The 24628-nt window shown below is 29.1% G+C and overlaps 1 protein-coding gene across 2 annotated transcripts; it reads right to left on the bottom strand.

Moving 5' to 3' along the window:
- Positions 1 to 21636: 21636 nt before the first annotated feature.
- On the bottom strand, positions 21637 to 23931 carry LOC137806622 (uncharacterized). Of its 2 annotated transcripts, none has more exons than XM_068606834.2 (3): positions 23230 to 23931; positions 22606 to 22988; positions 21637 to 22198 (listed from the first exon to the last, which is right to left on the bottom strand). In XM_068606834.2, the coding sequence occupies exons 1-3, from the start codon at positions 23351 to 23353 to the stop codon at positions 21746 to 21748; spliced, it is 960 nt and encodes a 319-aa protein (XP_068462935.1). In that variant the 5' UTR covers positions 23354 to 23931; the 3' UTR covers positions 21637 to 21745. The 2 variants fall into 2 exon arrangements, with proteins under 2 accessions (XP_068462935.1, XP_068462936.1); XM_068606835.2 differs by having other exon boundaries at positions 21637 to 22180; positions 23230 to 23799.
- Positions 23932 to 24628: the final 697 nt, after the last annotated feature.

Below are 24628 nucleotides of genomic sequence, written 5' to 3'. Positions count from 1 at the left end.
AGTCAATTTCATATTTAGAAAAGACTTCTGGATTATGTAATCCGGAAACTAATAACACATCTGAAAAAAAGACTTCTGGATTACATAATCCAGAAGCTAATCTTATGTATAGAAAAAACTTCCGGATTATGTAATCTGGAAGCTAATCACAAAAGACTTCCGGATTACATAAATCCGGAAGCTAATTTTGAATCTAAAAAAGACTTCCGGATTATGTAATTTGGAATATTGAAAAGGGTATTTTTGAATAAGAAAATTTTATGGGGGTGGCACAAGAAGGAATGGAGGTGCAGGAAGAAGCAGCCCAAATGGAAAGGAACAGATCAAAACTTGGTGGATTGCGGCCCATTTTGCCCCTAATAGCTTCCTGAGTTTACACATTCTTAACTAGAGCAATTCTAGTGTATGATTAATATTTATAATAATATATAAAGAGATTCCTTTTGGTTCATTTTTTAACTTTATCCTTTATAATATTAAAATATAATAAATTTGAAAGTTATTTATTTTATATTGAAAATTTGAATTTTAAAAATTTTGAAAAAATTGATTTTGAAAAAAACACAAAAAATCAATTTTTTTATAATTTTACCCATTAAATAATTACTTTTTAAAATTTAAATAATTATTTATAATATAAAATCATCTACAAAATAAAAAATTACATGCAATAAAATTTACAAAGTTATTTATTTTTATAATCTTTTAATAAAAATATTATAATTTAATAATATGTTTTTATTTCAATAGTTATTATTATAATAATTTTTTGTCAAAAAGAAAAAAAGCGTAAATATTTAGATTATACATTTTTAATAAAAAATATTTATTTATTTAATAAATAAATAACTGAATAATTTATTTTTATTTCAAAATAATTAATTAATTTCTCTTTTTAAAAAATAACGAATATATATATAATAATGATAATAATAATAATAATAATAATTTACTCTTTAATGTATATAATTTATCTATTAAAGAATATAACTCTTTTGTGTACAAATGTTTTTACAATTTCATTTTTTAAATGACTACTTTTTTTAAAATTCAAATAACTATTTAGAATAAAATTAATTTAAATTTATAATAATACATGTAATGGCAGGATATATACTTTATTTCTATAATGATTTTATACAATTGAGATGTCATACATCTTTTAACTCATATAGATCACCTTTTCCTTGTAAGTTCATTTGTAAAATTATTTTATTGGGTGGGGTTCTACATTAACAAACAAACGGATAAAACTAAATTATCATATTTGTATATCAAAAAATAAATAGGTAATATATATATATATATATATATATATTCTAATTCATTATTTTCTCTAATAGTATAAAAAAAAACTCATTATCTCTAATTCGTTGTTTTTCTTACATTATTCTTACAAGATGATCAAATTATAAATTAGTGTTTTTATTTTTAGAATATATATAAATAGAGATATATAGTGAACTTTATAAAGGCATTTGAAAATTTATCTCTTATATTAATTCCATAAAATTATAATTATTATAATTTACAATACAATATCTATAATAGAGAGAACCAAATATATTTTTAAAGATATTTAAAAAATCAGACACAAAAATGTGATAATACCTGTGTTTTTGCTCGTCTATGTATAAAAAATATATGTTGTTTAGTCTAGTTTATATTTTATTGAAAAAATAATTTTAAATTTAATTTCAAAATCATAGTTTTAAATAAGAAAATTATTTTGTCAAATTTTCTTTTAAAGCTTAAAAGCTCATTCAAAAATAAACATTTTCTTTACAAAAATATATTTATAAAATAAAAATTCATATATAGAAAAAAATGTATAAAATTAGATTGTGGAATAAATTCTATAATAAAAATAAATGAATAAATTTTAAAATAAAAAATGTAAAAAATTAATTATAAAAAATGTAAAAAAATTGCTTTAATTAATAGAATTTTATGTTCATGATGAGTTACAAACAAGTATAACATTAATTTAGAATACAACTATTACTCTTAAGAATAAAATAGTTGTGTTATTAAATATTTTTGGTCAACAATATTTTTAAAAATTAAAATCACATTTATTATTTGAAAATCATTAAGTGTAAGGGTGAACTTATAAAATACTTAAATTTTTTTAAAATGAGCTCCTTGTATTTGTAAGAGTTTGTTTCAATTTAAAAAGCTGGTAAACAACTTATTTGAACTTATATAGTAAGACTCATATACTAAAAAAAAAATTAGTTGTTATGTTGACTAAAATAGATATTATCTTGTAAACTAAAAAAATTATTGGTATCTAAATTAGTTTTTTATTCAATAAATAATTTATAAATTGTTATCTAATTAGCTATCAAGGTTTTAACTACCAAGGTTGCTAAAACCTTGATAGCTAATTAGATACTAATTTATAAATTATTTATCAATAATAGAAACTACCAATAATTTGTATAGTCTCTAAAATAATATATAATTTAATCAATATAACAACTAATTTTTTTTGTCTCAAAAATTGGTTTCCATTTAATGATTTTCTAGTAGTGATATGAGTATTTAAGGGAGTTTATTAAAATATTTAATGATAGTTTCATACAATTTTTTACTTTATTTTTATATATAAATATAATAATGTTAATAATTTTATCCTAATATTGTATATTTATTGATATTTATATTTAAAAATGTTTCTCTTAAAAATACACATTTTTTAATATTTTTATACGGTTAGATGAAAAATACAAATTTTCATATTTTTAATATATAATAATTAGATCTTTATATATTTTTTCTCATAAAAATTCCTTTAATTTTATATTTAAAAACAATAATTTTTACTTTCCTTTATTTTATAAAGACAGTTTTTTTACTAGGTAGTCCTTTTCTATTGTTATTCTAAGTCATATCTTCAAATGTTTCCAATCAATTTCTATTTCTTTTTATCGGCAAGAAAAAATAAATAAATGTGAATCACTTCAAGGGTAATTTAACCCTTATACATCTTGGACAAAAAAACCACAATTTCAAACAATAGTTGGTATGGAGTTTTGATTTTTGTATATGGGTTGGGACACCCCTGAAGTGTCTCTGTTTTAATTCTTTAATTCTTTGCTAATAAAAAAAACCTTACTAGCTAGTTGTATATGTATATGTTCAAGATATCCTTAGTTGTAATATTTTTAGATTTGCTATCCATTCAAAATGTTTTACACTTGAAATTGCATTAATCATCCGTATGAATCCAAAGAAATCTTCATCTTATCAACATGCAATATTTTGCAAAAAATTTGTATGTAAATTTTATTGTAAAACCATTTAATTCATCCCCTTTTCATTTGAATTTGTCTTGATCATGTATTCTTTGTAAAAAAAAAAAAAATCTTCCATAAATGAGTTTACTTAAGGTAGTTACCACAAAAATCATTCTCTTCTCCGAAGTTCAACTCCCATACATTATTATTCTATGTCACCATTTTATGACACTACAGTTTGTCTAAAGTTGGAATTATTGCATAACTTGGGGAAAAAATTTCACCTAGTTTTATTTGGTCATTCCACCTATCATCCCAAAATTTGATTTGGTTTTTTTTCTTTCCTAAGTTTCATATGATATTGTTGTTGAACCATTTTTTATCATACCCTAATCCACAAACTATTTTTAGATCCTTCCACCACACACATTCATATTTGCACTAATGAACTTGATATAATTCTCTCTCAACTCCATATTTGGATTATAGTATAACCTTACATAGTCCTTTGTTTCCAGTTACATATCTCTACTAAGCTTCTATTTTGCTACAAATGCTTCATTGAACAATTGGATGTCCTTTACGCCTACACCTCTTGATTCTTTTGGTCTACAAATTGTTGACCACTTCACTCATGCTATTTTCTTACCTTCCATTCCCCATCTCCCCAAAAATTGTCTTTATATCTTTCTCATTTCGTTTAACACCATTATTGAGCTTTAAAAAAGATAGAAAGAAAATGGGAGCGACAATGGTGACATGTTTAATTAGACAAACTTTACCAACAAAGGATAAATGACTACCTTTCCATCTTGTCAATCTCTTCTTAATTTTTTGTATCATGGTATCCCACATTTTTATTTTCCTAAATTTTTATCTTATAGGTATTTCCAAATATGTGAAAGACATTGACATTTTTGTACAGTTCAAGATTGTTGCAAAACAATCAAGTTTGTTAGAGTTAAGCAGTGTCTAAGTTCAAGAGGGGAGGGGTGAATTGAGCTTATCAAATTTTCGCAAAAGAGGCTGCTTTACAGTTTAACAGAGGTGAAAAGAACATATTGATATTAAACGAAACAGATTGTTGTACAGATGGCTTTTAGCACAACCAAAACATGATCAACACGGTTTAGATCAACCAACAGCAATACCAGAACCAAATTGATTAACTTTCACAGTTTATAAAGTTTCAGTTTGTAGCACAGAATTAATCAATTTTACTTAACATAAGCTATCTAGAGTAATGAATCAAATGTCACAGTTCAGTTAAATAAAATAGTTCACCCTTTTTATCCTATTACAGATTCACACAGCAGCTTGATTTATGTTTAGAGAATTGATTAATAAGTTAGAACGGCAGATTTAACCAGGTCCAGAATTAACAGATTTTGTTTTAATACAACAGATTCCTTTCTTGACAGATTATGTGAAAACACAGAATTAAGTGCAGGGATGAAAAAAGAAACACAAGAGAATTTTTATACTGGTTCACTCATCAAGAGCTACATCTAGTTCACCTTACTCCAAGGTGGAATTCACTAAAAACAGATACAATCAATTACACACACAACAGTTCTTGAACCCTTCAAGAACTTCAACAACCAAGGCTGAAAAACACTATTCCAGCATACCTTGCACTCCAAGAAACCCTATCTAGAGTGACTAACACTTATACCTATTACAAGAATGAATAAGGGAAAGATTACACCTGAAACTGTGTTGCAAGAACATAAACCAGTTGTTCTATTTGCTCCAAAACAGTACCATCACCTTCAACCAGCACAAGGTTCTTCAAAAACAAGCTCACATGTATTTCTCTTTTGAAAAACCTTTGCAAAACCTTTTCAGTTCTCTTTTTCACACACAAAATGTTGTATCTCTGTCAAACTGTGATTGTTTAGCATCCCTTCACGTGAGAAGGGCATTTTATTTTATAGAGAACAGTTTCTAACCACTTTTCAAAAAACAGTTACAGAGCAGTTTAAAAAACAACAGATTGATTCTAAAAGCAACAGGTTAAATGTTGATAAAACTGTCAGCTCAGCTTAACTGAAATAACAGACTGAGTTTTACCTTTGGTGCCCTAACAGAATTTCGAAAAGCCTTTAATAGAGAAGAAATAAACTGATTGCTTCTCAATAAAACAGATTTATTTTTGTACTGAATCAAACCATTTAAGAAAACTTTAAAAAGCTTTTCCAAAACCATTTAACCACATCATGAGCTTGATCTTACTACCTTGATTTGGCATCTAGGATGGGTCATGTAGCAAAGGCAACCTTGAATACACACAAGCCTAAAATACAGAATCATCTAAGACACATAGCAACCTCCAAAGCAACCTAGCTAAAGACTACATCAAACACACCAATGCAAGGTTGAGATGAGCTTCATCCATCTCCAACAAAGTTGAATATCATAAATCCATACTCCTCCCAATTTACTCTTATTGAACCAATTTACTCTCAAAATTTGTACCATTTTTTTCCTTATTATCAAGATATCCAATTCAATGTTTGTTTTAGTTTCAAATGTACAATTGACATAAAATCTTTTTAGAAAGCAATATAAATATAAAATTAAAAGCAAATGACAAAACAATTTAAGAGATTTTTATTAATTCATTAACATTGTACCATGCATAATGCCATCAACAAGAGTAATTATGGAAAACTTAATGTAAAATGCATTTTTTATTATAACATTCACGCACTAAGTGTAAAACTCATACTTCTTGTTCCAAGAACAAAACTTAATAAAAATATCAACAAATCAACCATTTTATGAAACAAGTAGCTAATAGGAGCTCAATAGCAAAAAAAATAGTTTGTGGGTGAAGAAATTATCATATCATCCTTTACCTCAAAAATATAAAATTAGAAAGCACTTGAAATTTATCTTCAAGGCAAGTTGTTTTAAGAACTTATGGAAAAACCAAAAGTTAAAATAAACGAAACATTCAAACACCACTTTTAAATGATAAAAAATTATTTTATGACTAAGCTTAGTCTCAAAAACTTTTCTAACTTGCATTTATTCAACCTCTTATATAAATACTATAATACTTATTTATTCTTAAAAAACATATTAATAAATTCATATTTGAAAACAAGGTAGTTACTTTACTTTTTCCTAATCCATGTATCTTATGAATATCCAAATAATAAAACTACAAACATTTCATTCCTATTGTAACAAAATTAAAAATATAATTATATCTTAATTATAGAATCAAACCATTGTTGTATATTAATAGTTATATGCGTTAGTGCCAATCAAGAAAAAAAAAACTTGGTAAATATTCAAAGTAAGTCATCCATACATTTTCAAAGAGAACAAATTTTTTTTTTGTGATATTAATAACTTTCACTAGTATAGAAAGGTACATTAACGACGGTTAAAAAAGACATATAAAGACGATTCTCGAACCGTCGTTATTTTAGGCATCGTTATAAATAGGTAACTTATAACGACGGTTAAACCGTCGTTATAAATGAATTATAACGCGTTATTTTAGCTCGTTAATAACAAAATTCTTAAAAAAAATATTATTTTCAAAGACAGTTTCAAAGGAATCGTCATTATAAATGATGTCTTTCAAAAAAAAAATCTCCCAATTTCAATGATATTCGCAGCATAAAGTTTCTTCAATTTTTAATTAATAAAAGTGACATATAGAATGTTGATCACAAAAATAATAATAACAAAATCTTAGTTTTTATTTATCACAGACAAAAAAAACTTTCCTTAAAAGACAAAGTTACCCTTTTAACTCTTTCAATGTATTTTTATTACTCTAAATATACCCATTCATATTAAATATTTTATTCTTTTTCACACTAATTGAAAAACATAAATTATAGTAAATCATATCATTGCATTAATTAATCATAAATTGATATATACAGGAATAAATATGTTGATTAAAAAAATAGTGCCTTAAATGTTAATCTCGCGGTAAAGTATTTAGAATCAATATCTTATCTTAGTTAAATTAAAACTACTTAATATAAATTATTCTATGCACTGCTCTTTGTTGATATAAAAAAATTGTAAAAAACAATAATATAATTACAAACTAAATTTCCAAGTACTTATGTTCAATATATATAATAAAGAGTTTGAATAACAATACCAATAATAAATTTTCTTTATAATTGCATCAAACCCTATTCAATCCAATCATCTTCATCTTTCATCTTTTATGTTACAGTAAAGAATTATATATTTTTAATTTTAAATTCAATCCAATTCAACTCAACCAAAATTATTAAATAATAATAATATTCAATCTACTTTGTTACTTTATTGACATCATTTAATTAAAACGATTTGATTGCTTAAGCTGAGTCTAATAAAAAAATTAGAAACACCAACAAATCAAATCTCATTCTTTAAATGGATTGAGTCATATATAGAATTGCTCAAACCTAACACAATCTAACTTGGAGATTTTCGGAAAATTTAGATATAACTACAACGCAAACAACTTTTATTCTTGTTTTTGTTTTAAAAAAACTAGCTTATACACACAAAAATATTGCAGCACCAGTGTAGACAGAAATATGTAATGCTTACATTTGAAGATTGCAGTAGCTGATTTTTTATCAAATCCAATGACGATGGAAAGATAGTTACAAATATTCCTCCTCCACCAAATAATGAGAAACAAATAGAAGAGTTTTGGTGACTGAGTAGAGACACTTACCGGCCAAGTATGTTGGTATCCGGATCTGAGCTTCACAAAAAGTTCAAAACTTTAGAAAGAAAACCAGTACCCTCCACCATTTTGAGTGCTTTTTTTTTCTCACCAAAGCCAAGATCCAACCTTTTAAACAAGTAGCATAAACCAAAACAACCCAAAGCTAGTTAAGATTAGTCGTGGGAGCGGGGAAGTTGGTGACTTCGTCGCAGGTGCGGAGGGTGCTACGACGCTGGCGGCAAGGGCGCAAAGGATGTCAGCGGCACGGGCGCGGAGGACGCATGCGGGGTTTGGCGTAGGGGGCGCGGATGGTGCTGTGATGTTAGTGGCGCGGGCGCGGAGGACTCATGCGGGACTGAGCGTAGGGGGAGCGGCGGCCGCTGGTAGTGGCAACCTCGGAGTTGCGAAGGAACTGTGAAGGTGGCAGTGGAGTGGAGATGAAGTGAGAAAGTGGGCGTCCTAAGTTGTAAAATAAGAAAAACGCGGATATTGAAAATAAAAGGAGTTGGGCGCGCGAGAATTAGAAGCACTATATATAACGACGGTTAATAGGTAACTGTCGTTATTTGAAGGCCAAATTGACTTACAACGACGGTTTACAGGATAACCGTTGTTAAAAACGAAGATTAATTACAATTTTGCCACCGCCTCTTTTTTAACGGTGGTTTTACAATAACTGTCTTTGTTTGGAGTCATCATATTAATATTTTGTACTAGTGTTTTTATAAAATAAAATATAATTTTAAAATAAAATCATTTACTATGAACATGAAAGAAGAAAAGAGAGTAAGAGAATAATAATAGGTTATACTTATTTATCTCAAATCTAATACTACAACCAATCTTTTTTTTTTCAAAGATTATCATTAACCAAATCTTGTTTGCAAATAAATATTCTTCATTATCTCTTTTAGCCTTAAAATATTATTTATACCTGAAATTACTTATTCCAAGTACTTATATAGGTATAAAGTAATACTTTGTACAAATTTTATGTCCCATTGTTATGAGTTTTCAAAAGTACTAAAGTACGTAGTGAAATAATTCTCATAACATGCAAGAATCAACTAGGAGCAACAACCACAATCACAAAAGAGACATAAATATGTTTAACATAGAAAAACTCTCTTAATATGATAAGTAACAAGCAGTCAATCAAGCACCACTAAGATGCAATAAGGATATAAGAGAGTCAAATCAAATAAACAAGCAAGTGCTTACAACCAACAAATACATTAAAACAATAAAACTTTCAAATTTGAAGAACAAAGAAGATAAAACCTAAAAATAGAGCAATTGTGCATAATTGATTTCTCCAACCATAGACTTCAAATCCATGATCCCATTGTTTAAAACAAAGAAACTACATTGTGAACTTGTCGAGTTTTCAATTCTAACCGTCAACAAAGCAAGAATCACAATTTTACTAAAGTTGTCAGGTGAATATGCGAATCATTTTTTCTACCATCTTCCTTTATATTTTTCCCTTTTAAAGGATGTTAACACTCTCTCTTGACCTAAAAGATCCCTCTTGACTTGGGTTAAGCAAAACAAAATGAACTTGACAATTTTAGACTTTTTAGAACATAGTTAGAAGTCTGACCCAATATCCTACTTATATTTGATGAAGATATGTAGTTGTTGAGAAATAATTTATTCTCAATATTGGGTGCATTAAATGTAGAAACACATTTATCATTAAATATATTCTCAATATTGGGTGCATTAAATGTAGAAACACATTTATCATTAAATAAAAACTAATTTTATAGACAAAAAATAATTAGTTAATGTATTGACTAAATTAGATATTCCTTTAGACATTAAATACTTTTTGGTATCTAACCTATTTATTTATAATAGAAACTATTTTAGAAACCAAATTTTTTTTTAGTATCTAAAATAGAATTTAATTTAGTTAATACAATAAATAATTATTTTTTGTGTTTAAAATTAATTTTTATTTAATGAGTATAGTGTAGGTATAATTTTCTTAGTAAGGTTCATTTACTTATAAACGACATTTGATTCTGGGAGGTTGAATCACAAATGCACACAAAAGCACATATTTTTATCCACCAAATGCCAAAAGATTTAACTTTATGATTAGGCTCTATGTTGCCAGTGGGTCCTTGAACAAATTTACATGTAGTATGTTGCATCTTAATGTATATCTACCTTCCCAACATCAACATCTTAAGCTAACTTTTGAATTATTTACTAATTCATTTCCACCAGTTTTACTTTCTTAGCCACAACCCATCTCTTTCCTAGTATCCATTTATAATCCAGTAATTAAATAATTAATTAAGGACTCACTGGTGTTCATGAACCTTGAGCTTCACTTTAGTTAGATCAAAGTAAAGAGAGATGCTCAAAAGTTAAATTACAAGTGTTCTTCCTTTTTGGATCACAAACCTGCTTTTGACCTTTGCCGATAATAAGAATCCCCAAGTATTATTAATTTAAAGGTTTGTAACAAACAAGTTTTTGGGAAGATAAATAACATAAAAATAAAATAAAATTGGGGAACTAGATCTTCCAGGATGAAAATAATGGATTAGAGGAAGAAAGAAAGGAGAGAAAATAATTATTTACTGAGTTGAAGAAAATCATTTTTCGTCAAGAATCTTTATATAAACAAAGATCAAAAGCTAAATGGATATTATTAGGGGATTCTAATTCAAGATTTGTTCATTCTACAATTATTTGGAGGAGAATGACTAATGGGATAAAAGGCTTAAATATATTGATTGGGTGTGATCTGAGGAACCTAAGGTAATTAAGGATAAAATAAAATAAAAACTTTTTACAAAAATCACTTTGAAGAAAAAGAACGTTGTAAGATCAAATTGAATGGTTTATCATTTTAAATCTTTATCCGTTGACAATAATACAATGTTAATATCTAGTTTTACAAGAAGAGAGATCTACGACTCAATGTAGGAGTTTGAGAAGAGTAAAAGTCTAGGTTAGATGAATTACGAAATAATCAATAAAGAAATAGTTAGATAAGAAGATGCTCTTGCACCATTCACATTTTTTATTATGGTTAGCATGAATAATATGATATGTTGTAAAATCACATGTGCTATTAGCAGTTAGGGTTGGTAGAAGAAATAGATAAATAAACATATTGCAATTTAGGAATAATACTTTGTTTATTTGTGAGGATAAATTTTAAAAGGTTATGAATATGAAATATATATTACAATGTTTTTTTAGTAGTACCGGCATGGGTGAGACTGACACTTGGTCTTCCTGACCGAGACTCACCTGGCTGCTCGAGACCTGGTCTACCTGACCGAGATCAGGGGTACCAAGCCGAGACCTGAGAGACTTGACCGAGACTTGAGAGACTTAACTGAGAGCATGGAAGCTTGGCCGAGATGAGGGAAATCGCCACGGTCGGCCTGGTAGGCCGACCCATACTATCGTTAACGCTCAAATCAAAGTCAGTGAAGCTAACCCGTCATTAAGGATTAGGTAATGCAATCCTAAGCGAGATCCACTCCGCTAATCAGGCCTAATAAGGTAAGCCCATTAAAATAATATAAATAGCACACATTCCAAGAAGAAAGGTACGTCATTTATTATTGTTTACCTACCAGAATACTGATCACCCGCTTTACTGACTTGAGCGTCGGAGTGCCTTTGCAGGTACCCCCGAGACCGAGTACCGAAGGAAAAACACGAGGACGAGAAGAACCCCAGTTCATCACCCAACAACCTGACCGACCGAAGGAAGAAAAAGACTTCAATAATTCTCTAGGTCCCATCTTCCTAATAGGAACAACTAGCATCGGAACTAAAAATAAACTTTTATAAGAGTAAATTAGGAGATATAGGGGTTCAAAGCAATCAATTGCACTATTTTGTTGTTATCTTAAATTGTGCAAAAAGGTTATTTCCATTCTATATTTGGAATATCGATAGAGAGAATCCTAAAATGTTGAAAATGTAGGAGACTATGACACTTAAAATTCAATAGACTGCCACAATGAAAAAGAAGGCAAACTATCTTCTCTTGATAGAGTTAGTATGATTAAATTTGTAATTACAACCTTACCTCTCTTTTTCTCATCCTTTTTCAAAGTCCCAAAATTAGTATTTAAGAAAATTTTAGAAAAATAAAAACACAATTTCTATAGAGATGAGGTTCGGAAGAAAAAAAGATAGCATGAGTGAAATGATCAAACATATGCAGACCAAAAGAAGTAGGAAATATAAAGGAAGTACAATTATTTAATGATTCCTTTTTAAAAAAATCTAAGTGAAGATATATAAGTGAAAATTAAGGATTGTAGAAAGAAATATTAGATTTCATATATAGAGATTAGAGAGAAATAAAAAAAGGTTGATCAATCTAAATAAATATCACTGCAATGGGTGAGCTTAAAGAAAGTAATTGGAATAATAATCTTGGTTTGACAATAATATAACCTAGAAACTAGGAAGAGGCAAAAAAATAAATTATGGGAAGATAGGTGGAATGGAAAAATACATGCTAGAAAATACACTAAAATATTTAATTCAAATTTATACTTAAGTTTTTAATTGATTAATGCCTCTAATCAGATAAATTAAAATAAGTATTACATTTACATGTTAAATTTCTTCATTATAATTAATAATTGAAACTTAATTTGTAAGTATTTATGATTTAAATTACAATATTATTGCATATTTGTATTCATAAAATAATATAATACAAAAAAATTGATCTTTTAAACTATTTTAACAATGAAAATGTTTTTGTTTCTTTCTTAACACAGGTTTTGTTAAGTCATAACAACAGAATCACATTCATATACACTAATATTTACTGATATTTGTTTCGTTTTTAGCACTTTCCCCTTTCATATTCTTAGAATGTCTAAAATAATAAATATAAAAAAGAGAAAAACACTTTCATTATTAGATCGAAACACACAGCCATTACACACCTCATTCTTATGAATATATAAAATACCTTTTTTACGTGAATTGTGTGAAACAGACAACATGTTTTCTCCATTTATAATGTGTCAAAGAGAAAGGTACCCCACTTAATAAAATACGAAAGCAGATAATATTTAAAAGTGTGAGAACTTTTACGTGCACTTCGTCACTGTGCTGCAACATATATGGACAAGATTTCGTGAAGAAAATAGATCACACACTTTGAAACAACAGAGAATCTATTCCTACTGATAAAAAGGAAAGGAAATCATGATCTTCATTTTACAGCTTATTGGGTCGAAGAACTTCATATTAATCAGCATTAGCAATGGCAGATCATCAATGGTGGAAAACTGATGATACCTATAAAGACGCACAAAACTCATACTTTGGAACAAATCTTTATGCTAAGAATTGAGGAGTACCCGTACGTTGCATGCTTCTAGGTTCTGATTTAAAAGTTACTATTTTCTCATAAACAATACTAAAAAATTATTAAATAAAAAATTATAAAATATTAATTAAATTAAATATTATTTTAAAAATTAAAAATTAAAAATGATTATTATTTAAAATAATTTATATTATTAATAATATTTTTTAAATTAATTTCTATATTGCTATCTAATTAACTATCAATATTTTAACCACCATCTTTAAAATTTAAAGTAATTAATAATTAATTAGATATTAATTTAGAAACTAGTTTATATTTTTTACTAATAATAAAAATTATTTTTAATATTAATAATTTTTTAGTTTATTATAATTATCTAATTTAGTTAATATAATAATTAATATTTTTATTTTTAAAATTAGTTTTATTTAATGGTTTTTTTTTAAAGTTAAGTAAGAGTTAGAAATTTAAATGTGAGTCGAAAATTTTATAATAAATAAAATTTAAGAAAATTAAGTAGAAAAAAACTTACAAACACATAGTATTCAGATTTTGGAAAAAAATCCTAACAAGTTTAGTTTTATTATTAGTTTTTGCATTCAAATCCTTACATTATAAATTTTTTTTCATCTACAATTTTGAAGTTTTTGATGAATTTTGAGATTTTTTTTATGATCGGAAGTTGAAGAATTTGTTTAAAGAAAAGCGATAAATTTTGAATAATTTTATCGATAAAGAAAATAATTTTTTTTAAAGGATAATTTTTAAAAAATTTTGGACTGAAATTTATTTTTTAATGATTTAAACAATGTTTAAAATAATTTAATCAATTTAAGTCGAAAAAGCATAGGCTCTTTATTGTTTTAGCAAATTTCAAGTAATTTGTGTCTACCTACTTAGAGATTGCAAATATGTGTGTGAATAGACTAGTATCTAGATCTGACTTTGTTGTAAAAAAAATTAAGATTTAGTTTAACCTATTAACCTGTCAGAGACTTTTTTTTCCCAGCTTAACCTTTTTAAACATTCCATAACCTATTCAATTATTTAAATGCATCTTTTTCAATATTACATGCAAATAGGCTAACAAACCAAATTTTAAATATTCAACAAGATAAAAAAATAAACAAATGTCCTTAATAATAATATTTTTGTGTGTTAAGTATTATGATATGAAATTTTAATTTATAAAACTATTAAATATAAAATTATAAATTTTATTATATTTAAATTAAAAAATGAGGATACAGGTCTTGTCGAGCAGTTTGACCTATTCCCATCCTTTAATTGCTAGGAATATGGTTAGTAAAAGTGTTATAAGAGTAAGGCTCCATAATAATAGAAATAAGAAACACATAAATATAAATATTAAAAGCAAATTGTATACTTTTAATTTTTTTTCACATTTCAATGTAACAAATGTCTTTCAATTAATTTTTATTTTATTAATGGAAAAATATTTTTTAAATCAAATTAATATAATTGAATGATATTAAATTATTTTTTAATTACCACAAAAAATATGTTAAAACAATCTAAGTTAGAAGTGACAAAGTGGAACGAGCAATGCAGTTAGCTCGCCTTCACTTAGGCGAGACTGGTCAACTTTTTGAATCTAGCAACCCGTATTGGCTTGACCCATCTAACGGCGGCCTAGTCCACCAACACACCCTTCTTTATTTTTGACATGTTTAAAGAGAAATCATACTTTAAGAATTAAAATTGGTAGTAGTCAATGTTTTATATAGAACTTTATTTACATTAATTTCTTTATACATAATTTAATTCATTTGTTAATATTTACTTTATTTTGTTAGGCACTTAAATTTTCTTTGATTAAAATATTAAAATTTGATTCAATTTTTTGCCATTTTTATTGTCCAAAAAGTGATATCAATAACTAAAACCAAATAAATAAATCCAAAATAAAAAAATACAAAAAAAGAAAAATAAATAAATTGAAAAGTGATGGTCTGCCAGCCCGCCAACCCATCTTATGACAAGACGAGTTACCAATTTCAGTATGTATAACCTTGACGGACCAGCCTACCCGTTCGCTTTTGACGGGTCAGTGACAAATCAAACCAAAATAGATCGGGTTAGTTCGTTTTGTCATCCCTAATCTAAATGTTTTGAGAGATGTCCTTGATATTCGAACATTTTGAAACAATTTAGAACTTAAATTAGATATTTTAATTACTATATGTCATGTAACTTTAAATACTCCACATTGTCAATAAAAAAAATATTGTTGGTATTTGTTATAAAAGTCACTAAAAATTTATAATTAAATAATATCATAAAATTGTTTTTTTAAATAGAAAACGATCTTAATAAAAATCGAAGGTATTGGAGTGGTGTAACTCTTTTATATAATATATACATTAAAATAGTTCAAAAAATTTGTTTTTAGCATATAGAATTTTCTTTTTGTTTAATGATACTCCAATTACTGAGTAAGCTTTGCTAATTGTCCTATACATAGATTGTCTTAATTTGTTCTATCTATATTGTAGTTTTGATTTCCAAAACTTTGTAGTTATATATTTCTCATTATATTGGTTTAGACCAAGCTTCCTTTGAAGAGTGAAGTTTCATAAAGTAAATGTTTCTATCTCAAGTTTGAGATATAGTATCGTTAGGGTCAATCACTACATCTAAGGTATTGTCCGTTTCAGAGGTCGATGCTCTGTCACGGTTTTTTGTCTTTAAAAGGCAACTCAGTGGGTTGGAGGAGGAATGAATATATAAATTGTCCTTGGTCTCGACTCCTAAGTGATACGAGACTATATTGACCCCCCAGTCAAGGTTATACAAACGACCTTGACAAGCAGATGACTAAGGACACAACATATACTTCACAATTAGGTTAGTCATCTTAGCATACAAGATCAGGCCCCACCAAACCTCAAGAGAGTCTCAATAGAAGAAGAACCAAACATAAACCAGAATATCATATGTTTTTTCTTCTAGTCTTTTCACAAGACAAGTTTATGTAAATAAATTGGGGTCACTTTGGGGGTATAAATAGAAGAATAAGTTAAATTAGATTTCACTTAGCATAAATTGGGCTTGTGTCAAGCCCACCTTTCACGACAAGTGCACCTAGGTTTAGGGTTTTTAACCTACCTTCTAAAAGGTTTCTCACAAATGACACTCATACCCCTCTCACTCTTGCTCCCCAAGTCACTCTCTCCTGTATAAAGGGTGTTTTGCCTCATGTAATTTACACGTTGAATTTTGAAAGTAAAGAAACTCTATCAGAGTGTTTAGTGAGCTGAGTCTCCTATTATCCTTGGGTCTTATCTTGAGTGCTCTACACTTCAAGTGACAACTCTACACCACTCACCTTGGAGTATCACATCCTCCAAGTGGCGTGACAAGCTCTCATCTTCATAAGCTTTCTTCATCTCTTAACCTTTTTCCTTCCTTTTCTTTGCGCCCCTTTTCTCCATTCTCCATGTCATTGTGTTTTCTTTTTCCTATGTGCTTTTCATTTCAGCCCATCATCATCTAAATCACCATATAAACTTGTTTTCTCTTTGTCCTCTAGAAGTGAACCTTCACACTTACTTAACCACTTGATTAAGTTTGTGTCCACTGAGAATCTTCTTCAAGTTTCTCACCATAACTGTTAATTCAAAAATCATAAACAAAAGAGTAACTTATAAAAGTGTACAATCCTAAAATCAACTCACATCATGAGGGCTAAGGGAAAGAGTTTATGATCCCCGAGAAAGAATTTACGATTCTGACAGACGACGCCAATGTTCTGACCTCAAGTTTGAGAGATAACATCGCTAAGGTTAATCACCGCATCTGAGGTATTGTCCGCTTTGGAGGTCGATGCTCCTTCACTGTTTTGTCTAAAAGGCGCCTCAGTGGGTTGGAGGATGAAAGAGTATATAAACTATCTTTGGCCTCGACTCCTAAGCGATGTGGGAGTAATAAACTTGTCATTGGCCGTACCGGAACAATATATATATATATATATATATATATATATTTGTTCTTAATATGCTCATATTTCCTCAACGACCTAAGTGAGTAAACAAGTCCAACCTCTACGTAGTTATTTCATTTCGTAATCCTCTAAGCCATATTGTCCTCAATTGAACTTGTTCACTGGTATCCTCGACCAAAATTGTTCTCCTTCATAACATGGATAATTCTAGGCTACATAAGGTGACAAAGCAATCCTTTGTTTCCCTACTTTGTTATATAATTTGCTTGTACCTGCAAAATTTAGACATAATTTTCTCCCTTTAAAGTCTCACAATCTTGTCCTTTATTGTCACTTGTTTCTCTTATCAGTTTATTCCTATTATTCATTGACGTAGAAATTGTTTATTGTATTAATATTCAGTCATTTATATTTGACTTAAACCTCTCCTACGGATCTAAACCCTAGATACCTGCATTTCAATATACCCTATCTATGAAATTTTCAATATGTTGATGTTCTCCTATGATTTATGTTAAGCATAAATACATTTGATAATTGTTCCTGAACTTCTACCTCACACATTTTTTAAACATATTTACACATTGTGCACTACTGTAGAGGATAATTTTTTCAATTTTTTGACATGAATTTTATGCATTGAACTAGACATAAACACCAATCCGAATAATAAAATTTCGTGTTGGGACTTTTGTTTGTTATTCAGAACCATGCATTAACTTGAGTTAGACAAAAAAATCTCTTACACATCTACCTTATCCTTCCTAAATATGATATTGTTTCTTTGCTTCCATATCTTTTGATAGGTTCCTCTCATCTGGTTATGTTTTTCTTAAATTTTGAAGGGAATTTGCGGAAGCTAGTGGAAAAGATGGGTCAAGGATAACTCCATTGGAGCTATGGTTTCCTTGTAGTTGCTTGAAGAGTATGGAGAGTGATTGGTTCGGCCATATCACTTGGAGAGGTGAAGAAGAAGACCAAGGTGTGATAGGTGCCTTCTAACAGATTGCATCTTTTTATTAGATGTTTTTTATGAAATTTGCGGAAGCTCTATGGAAAAGATGGATCAAGGAGAGCTCCAATGAAGCTATGGTTTCCTTGTAGGTGCATGAAGAGTATGGAGAGTGATTGGTTCAGACATATCACTTAGAGAGGTGAAGAAGAAGACCAAAAATGTTTATCCTAGAGAGGTTTAGACAAGGAAGTGCTTAGGCTAGCAATTTGGCAACATAACACTCATAAAATTGACCTTATAAAACATGAACCAAGCTAATCCTTATATAGTGTAGGAGGTCGACCATTGCTTACAAAAATGAGAGAGAAATTCAAATTCTATTAGGTTTGAAATCTGGTGCTAAATTAGAGTCACATGGTAAGCATGATCAAGTGTGCTCCATGTGACCTAATTAGGTCTAAATGACCGACCGAGAGTAAATGTCAACGCCAATTAAACCCTAATTGTACCTTATATAGGTTTTGGATGCCTAATCCTAACCCTAATTCACTTAAAGAAAAAATACAAGTAAATTTCCTTCTCTACTTAAATTAAGAAAATAAATTCTACTCTAGAAAAATTTACACTAGGTTATGGCATTTTTGAACATATATAAAAGGGTGTCTCTGCCATTAGTAGCATTGTCTTAATCTTCTTGTATCTTCCTTGCCATAGCTCTAGTGGTTGGTCCTGAGCCGAGACCTCTGCCATCATCTTTCCTTCTATCTTTCACTCCCATGTATTTCCATTCCAAGTATCCATCTCATCAATTGTAGCTTCCTTACTTAATGAGTCTACATAGAGTGTAAGATATTTGTTTATGAGGTTGTGTCTCATAGTCATTTATAATCCCAAAATCTCGCCCTACCTCTTATTCCAATTCTCAAATAAAGATTCCTCTTGAACCAATTGCTTGCAAATATCTCTCCACCACTATGATTCATGCCTAGTCATTTTGTTGTTACTTAGTGCCTATTTGCTTCTAGGGGTGACACTATAGCCGTAGACAGATTATTGGTGTCACCCCCGTTTGCTTCTATTGAAGGGTGAGGTTGAGAGTGTGAGTGAAGGGAAAGTAGAGAGTGTTTTTGTTGCTTCTATTCATTTGTGAATTTTTGTGTTGTTTGATTTTTTTTTTATAATAATTTGTATAGTTTTGAAAATATTATTAGTAATAAAAATAATATAATTATTTTCATGAAAATTAATTATATACATTAATTTAAAATAGAAATATTAAGATAATAATGAAATTTATATTATATTATTTAAAATTAAATAAATAAATTACATATTTTTGCTATTGAGAATCCATTTGGATGAATTTGTCTTAATTAAAATCTAGAAAAAATTAATATAATTATTGTTTTTTATTGATTAATAGGAGTTTTTTTTTTTCATATTAGTCATAAAACATTGAATTTTCTTTTATGTTTTTAGAATATTCCTTTATTTTTTAGATTCTTTTGTTTACAAAAGTATTTTTAACATTTATTTCTTTATTAATAAATTCAAAAATTCAAAAATAATATAATTATATTTACATTTTATATTTTATTTATTTATTTGAATTTTAAATTATTTTATTCTTTTATTTATAATTGAAATTTTAAATTATTTTAATTGAATAAAATGTGAACAAAATTAATTATTATTATTTTTCTTGTTTTTATACACAAGGGTAAATTTATAATCTTATCATTTACACAATTAAAAATAATTCAAAATATCCTTACAACCATTACATCACTCACATATTTGAATAAACTTTCCTCATATATTGACTCTAACATACCCCAATCCAAACACCCTAAACTTTCTTCAGACTCTCTTATCAAATCTTCACACTTCCACTCCCCCACACCCTTAACTTTTCACTCCACCACATCCTCTAATCAAAACAAAGCCTTAGAAACATCCACATCCCATAAGTGGATTCTAGAATGTCTAGACCTTGGTTTTCAGTTCTTAGCCTCCACTTTGAGTTTCCTAACAAAGTCACATTGAAAAGTTTTAAGTTTCTCAGACATCCTTCCTCCTTAGGCATACATATCTTATCTCACTTAACCCATGAAATCTTCTTTCCTTCATGTTTCCATCCCATTAAAAAAAGTAATATTATAGTGTTAATTATTTTCCTTTTCATTTGGCCAATCGTTTTTTAATTTTTTTAATCACCCTACCAAAATAAAGATCTTCTTTGATTTCCCCCTATTAAGACTCCCAAAATATGTAAATGGTATAATCATAGTAGAACAATTTAAGATAACCTCAAATCTTGTTTTTGACTTTATGGCCTAGTACTATTTTGAAATATCTGAGAATACTTTTTAGCGCTTAAACGTTGTGTTATGACTTCATAGCAAAAAAGTGTATTATTTACAAATTGTAACATATTTACTTCAAATTACACCTCTAGCATTTCCTTTCTTTCAAAATTGTTTTGTGCTATCAATGTATGATCAATTTTCAACGCTAATCAACATTCTCAGGACACTCGTTAAGGAATTAAAAGTGATTTCTTATTAAAACATGTTGAAATATCTTTTTCTTAAACTTTTTAATACGTTTTCGTACGATTATAAATGTATCTTTTAAATTTATTTAACTGAAACTGATTTGTAAGATCCATTTAAATCATACTGGTATTTCAATAAGCTAGTTGGGAAAATGTTCACACAATCAAACTTGTTTTAATGAACCATTCCCAAACCTTTGTTTTAATGAACCATTCACACAATCAAACTTGTATAGCAGGATTCAGTATTTCACCATGGGTGATGAGTGTCAAACATAATTTCTTCCCTTTCACCATGTTTTGCGTGTGCTACTTTTTCCTCAATTAGATTTCAAAGTCAGGTTTTTCACATACTGTTCCTTATCAATTAATTTAATTACACTCCTCCCGAGGGTGTGATTTCTTAAGGGGCAAGCACTAACCCATTGATTTTTCTAACAACTTTCACAACCTTCAAGTTTCTCAGTTCTCTCCACATGAGCAGGCTCCAAGACTTGTAGTTGATGTCAAAAGTTTCAATGTGATCATATTCATTGATTTTGTACATCATATCAATGGGGTATGCCATTGTTTAAAACTTGGAAAAGTATACTTTGAGATACCCTAAAGTTGTATCCAACTTTTAATTTGATAACTTTTTGAAAAAAAATAATAAAGATTAAATTTGTAATTAAATAAAAAAAATTATTATTATTATTGGTTGCTAATTGAATCTAGAAAAATGGTTAGATGTAAAAGTATTAAGATTCTTAAAATTTTATGAATAAAATTTGTTTGACACTCCAAATAGTAAAAACATGTAATGATGAAGTAAATATTAATAATGTAGTCGTAAATACGAAGAATAAAACAATGGTTACGGTTTTGAAGAATTCAAAACAGTAATAAAGGTGGTGTGGAGTGCACACATAAATTTTTATTCCATAGTAGAAAAACAATACCAATTTGATTGCTTTTGGTAGGGGGTTACAACTGCAAACCTAAAGATTACCAAAAACAGAAGGTTTGATCTTCAACTGGGAAGCGGAACATGCAAGGATTTTCAGGTGGTTCATCATAGCAGACATATTCAACTTCAAACATTGGTAGGAATGGCATGGTCAAGATGTTTTGGCTGAGGATGTCTTCCTCTTCTTGTGAGAAATTCGAGTGGTCTGGTTCCAAAGCATGAGAGGAATCTGCAGGCTCAAAGAGTGAGGATTGGTTTCCATCAGTGAGATGTGGGCTCTCCGAATCAAGCACATCACTTTTAGCTGAATTAGCATCTCTCTGTTTGCTTACTACCATAACAGGAAGTGCCACTTTGGATCCATTTTCAGAACCTCTATATATGATCAAATCCTTCTCCTCTTTATGCTCTGAGTTGACAGCACCACAGCTGGTATCATCCAAATTCTGTTCCTCCTTCTCTCTGGGAATCACCTTCATCAGAGAATAAACCTGTGACAATTTAGACTTATCATTTAGAAATAAATCAAATTGATCTCTGAAATTACACGCATTAGTCAATTTAATCTTTAAGCTTACCAAACTTAGGTTATCTCGGTCTTTATTTTTGTAGTTTCAACAACTAGAATGCAAGTTATTTGATAATTTGAAGGACTAAGTTGATGGGTGTTCCTAAACTGCCATCGCATTACTGGTTAAAACACTATCTGGAAAAAGGAAAGAAAGAGCAGAGGAAGATTTTTTAAGTGGGTGTTTGCTATTACGGGTTAAAACACTATCTGGAATCTTTTCTAAACAATTCAAATACTGCCACAATTTGTTGAGATTCACTCGTTTTGATTAGTAAACCAAAGAATTAAGTTAAATGCATGACTTTATCTATGTCTAACCATTGTTACCTCTTCCTTCAACTTGTCATTTTCTTGAACGAGGTTGTCATAGTCCCTTCTGAGAATGTCATATCCAGCTTTCAACATGCCATAGTCTTTTTCCAGCTGTTTGGTCTTGAATCTTGCCCTACGGTTTTGGAACCATATGGCCACTTGTCTTGGTTGCATGCCAAGTTCCTTTGCAAGTTGGACTTTCCTTTCGGGTTCAAGCTTGTTTTCGACCTCGAAGTTACTTTCAAGGAATTGAACTTGTTCGCTTGTGAGCCTCCTTTTCTTACCGGGTTGATGGGGGAATACATCAAAATCTTCATCATCACCGTTCTCTTCTTTCTCAACCCCTCGGAAGAAGGGCCTATTCCTCACATTCACAACATTAACCAAGGATTTTGAGCCTGAATTCAAAACACCGAAAACGATAATAACCATGCTAGAGTTCAAACATAAACGGTTTTCAGTCAAAAAAACATTTTTCTTAAACTTGGTTTCATCTGGGAAAGATTCTTTATCAGAAGAAAACCAAGAAACCCACTTCTGATTCTGTTTAAAAACATAATCAGCAACTTCAAGGAGCTTATGAAGGAACATGGTAGAGACAATAATCAGGAAGCCAAAAACATAATCATAGCAAATCACCTTGGAAAGAAGGTTCAGAGTTTTGAACCCAAGAGGTTTGGATAAGGTCAGGGGATGATGGAAGCCTTTCTTTTTGGAGTAGAAGCGTCATGCTTGAACCCCCATTAAGCATCTCACCAGGCATGGCCTTTTATGTAAACTTGTTGGTCAGCTAATAGTATATACGGTACAACTTACAAGACTGTTAGGTGTAGAGTGTTGATAGAAGTTAAACTCAATGGTCATATTCATATCATACCCTACAGAAGGAGCAGAGGGATGAGGGTGTTTGGTTTGATTAAAATTAATGGTGAAAGGTGCAGGTGGTGGGGAATAATGTGACAAGGGAATTGTGAGAGTGGGGAGTGAGCATCATATCTATCACAGACATAGGAATAAGGGTATGTCAGATGTGAATAAATTGCAGGACAAAGGGTGGTGCATTCTTCTATGTTTGGAAAGAGACATAGAGCATGGTGAGAGGAGAAACAAGAGTTTTATCTCTCTGTTCAAAGGGGAAGAGAGGTTGATGGGAGTTGGAAATTTGGTGTTGAGTTGAGAAGTGATGTAAAGGGAGATTCTGTTGATGATGGTGAGGGAACTATGATAGGGTTTATATGGAGACTCATGGAAATGGTGAAGCGATTGGGGAAACATTCACAAACAAGGGCCCTCCATCAACTCACAAGTTTATTTTTCCATTTTGTTTCTTGGAATCTTGTTGTTTTTCCTTTTCCTTAAAAACCACTTCTATTAAACAAGGGGGAGACTTCTTTTTCCTTCTTTAAGCAATTTATTTAATTAAGAAAACAACTTTATTATATCACATTCTTATATACACTTTATGTTTACCTAAAAAGATTTTCTTCCTTCTTTCAAATTTCCCCTTACTTACCTTTTTTTAATTGAGATTATTCAAATTGTTAAAGTGCAAGAAAATAACACGGTTGGTTAACTTCAATTTCAATTATTTATTATGTTATTTGTTTAAATAACAAAAAATTAATATGTTAAGAATTACACTTTAAACTTATTCTAATTTACGATTTTTATAATAGAACTATATATTTATAAATCACTCGACAAACTTTCGTTAAAATATATTTTAAATAACTTTTATACATGAACTTTTAAACTTTATTGAGTCTTATAACATCAATTTTTTTATATATTATAAAATATTATAATTTTTAATAATCTTTATTTAATAGGGATTTTAGAACAAATTATGATTAGTTTCCAATTTTTTTCTTATTTTTATTAATTTAAGTAATGCTAAAAATATCCTTTCTTTTTATCTTTCTCTCGCTCCGTTTCACCTTCTTAGGCTCTTAACCCATCACACGTCAAACTGCCATCGCTCCCTAGCATCAGGCCCACCGTCGTAAGGCTGAGGACCAGCGCAACCGTCGCACCGTAG

This window comes from Phaseolus vulgaris, chromosome 3 (assembly GCF_051622355.1).
Source record: "Phaseolus vulgaris cultivar YP4 chromosome 3, ASM5162235v1, whole genome shotgun sequence".
Classification (NCBI taxonomy): Eukaryota; Viridiplantae; Streptophyta; class Magnoliopsida; order Fabales; family Fabaceae; genus Phaseolus; species Phaseolus vulgaris.
Note: the sequence above shows the minus strand (reverse complement) of the source record. Positions and strands in the feature narration are given on the sequence as shown.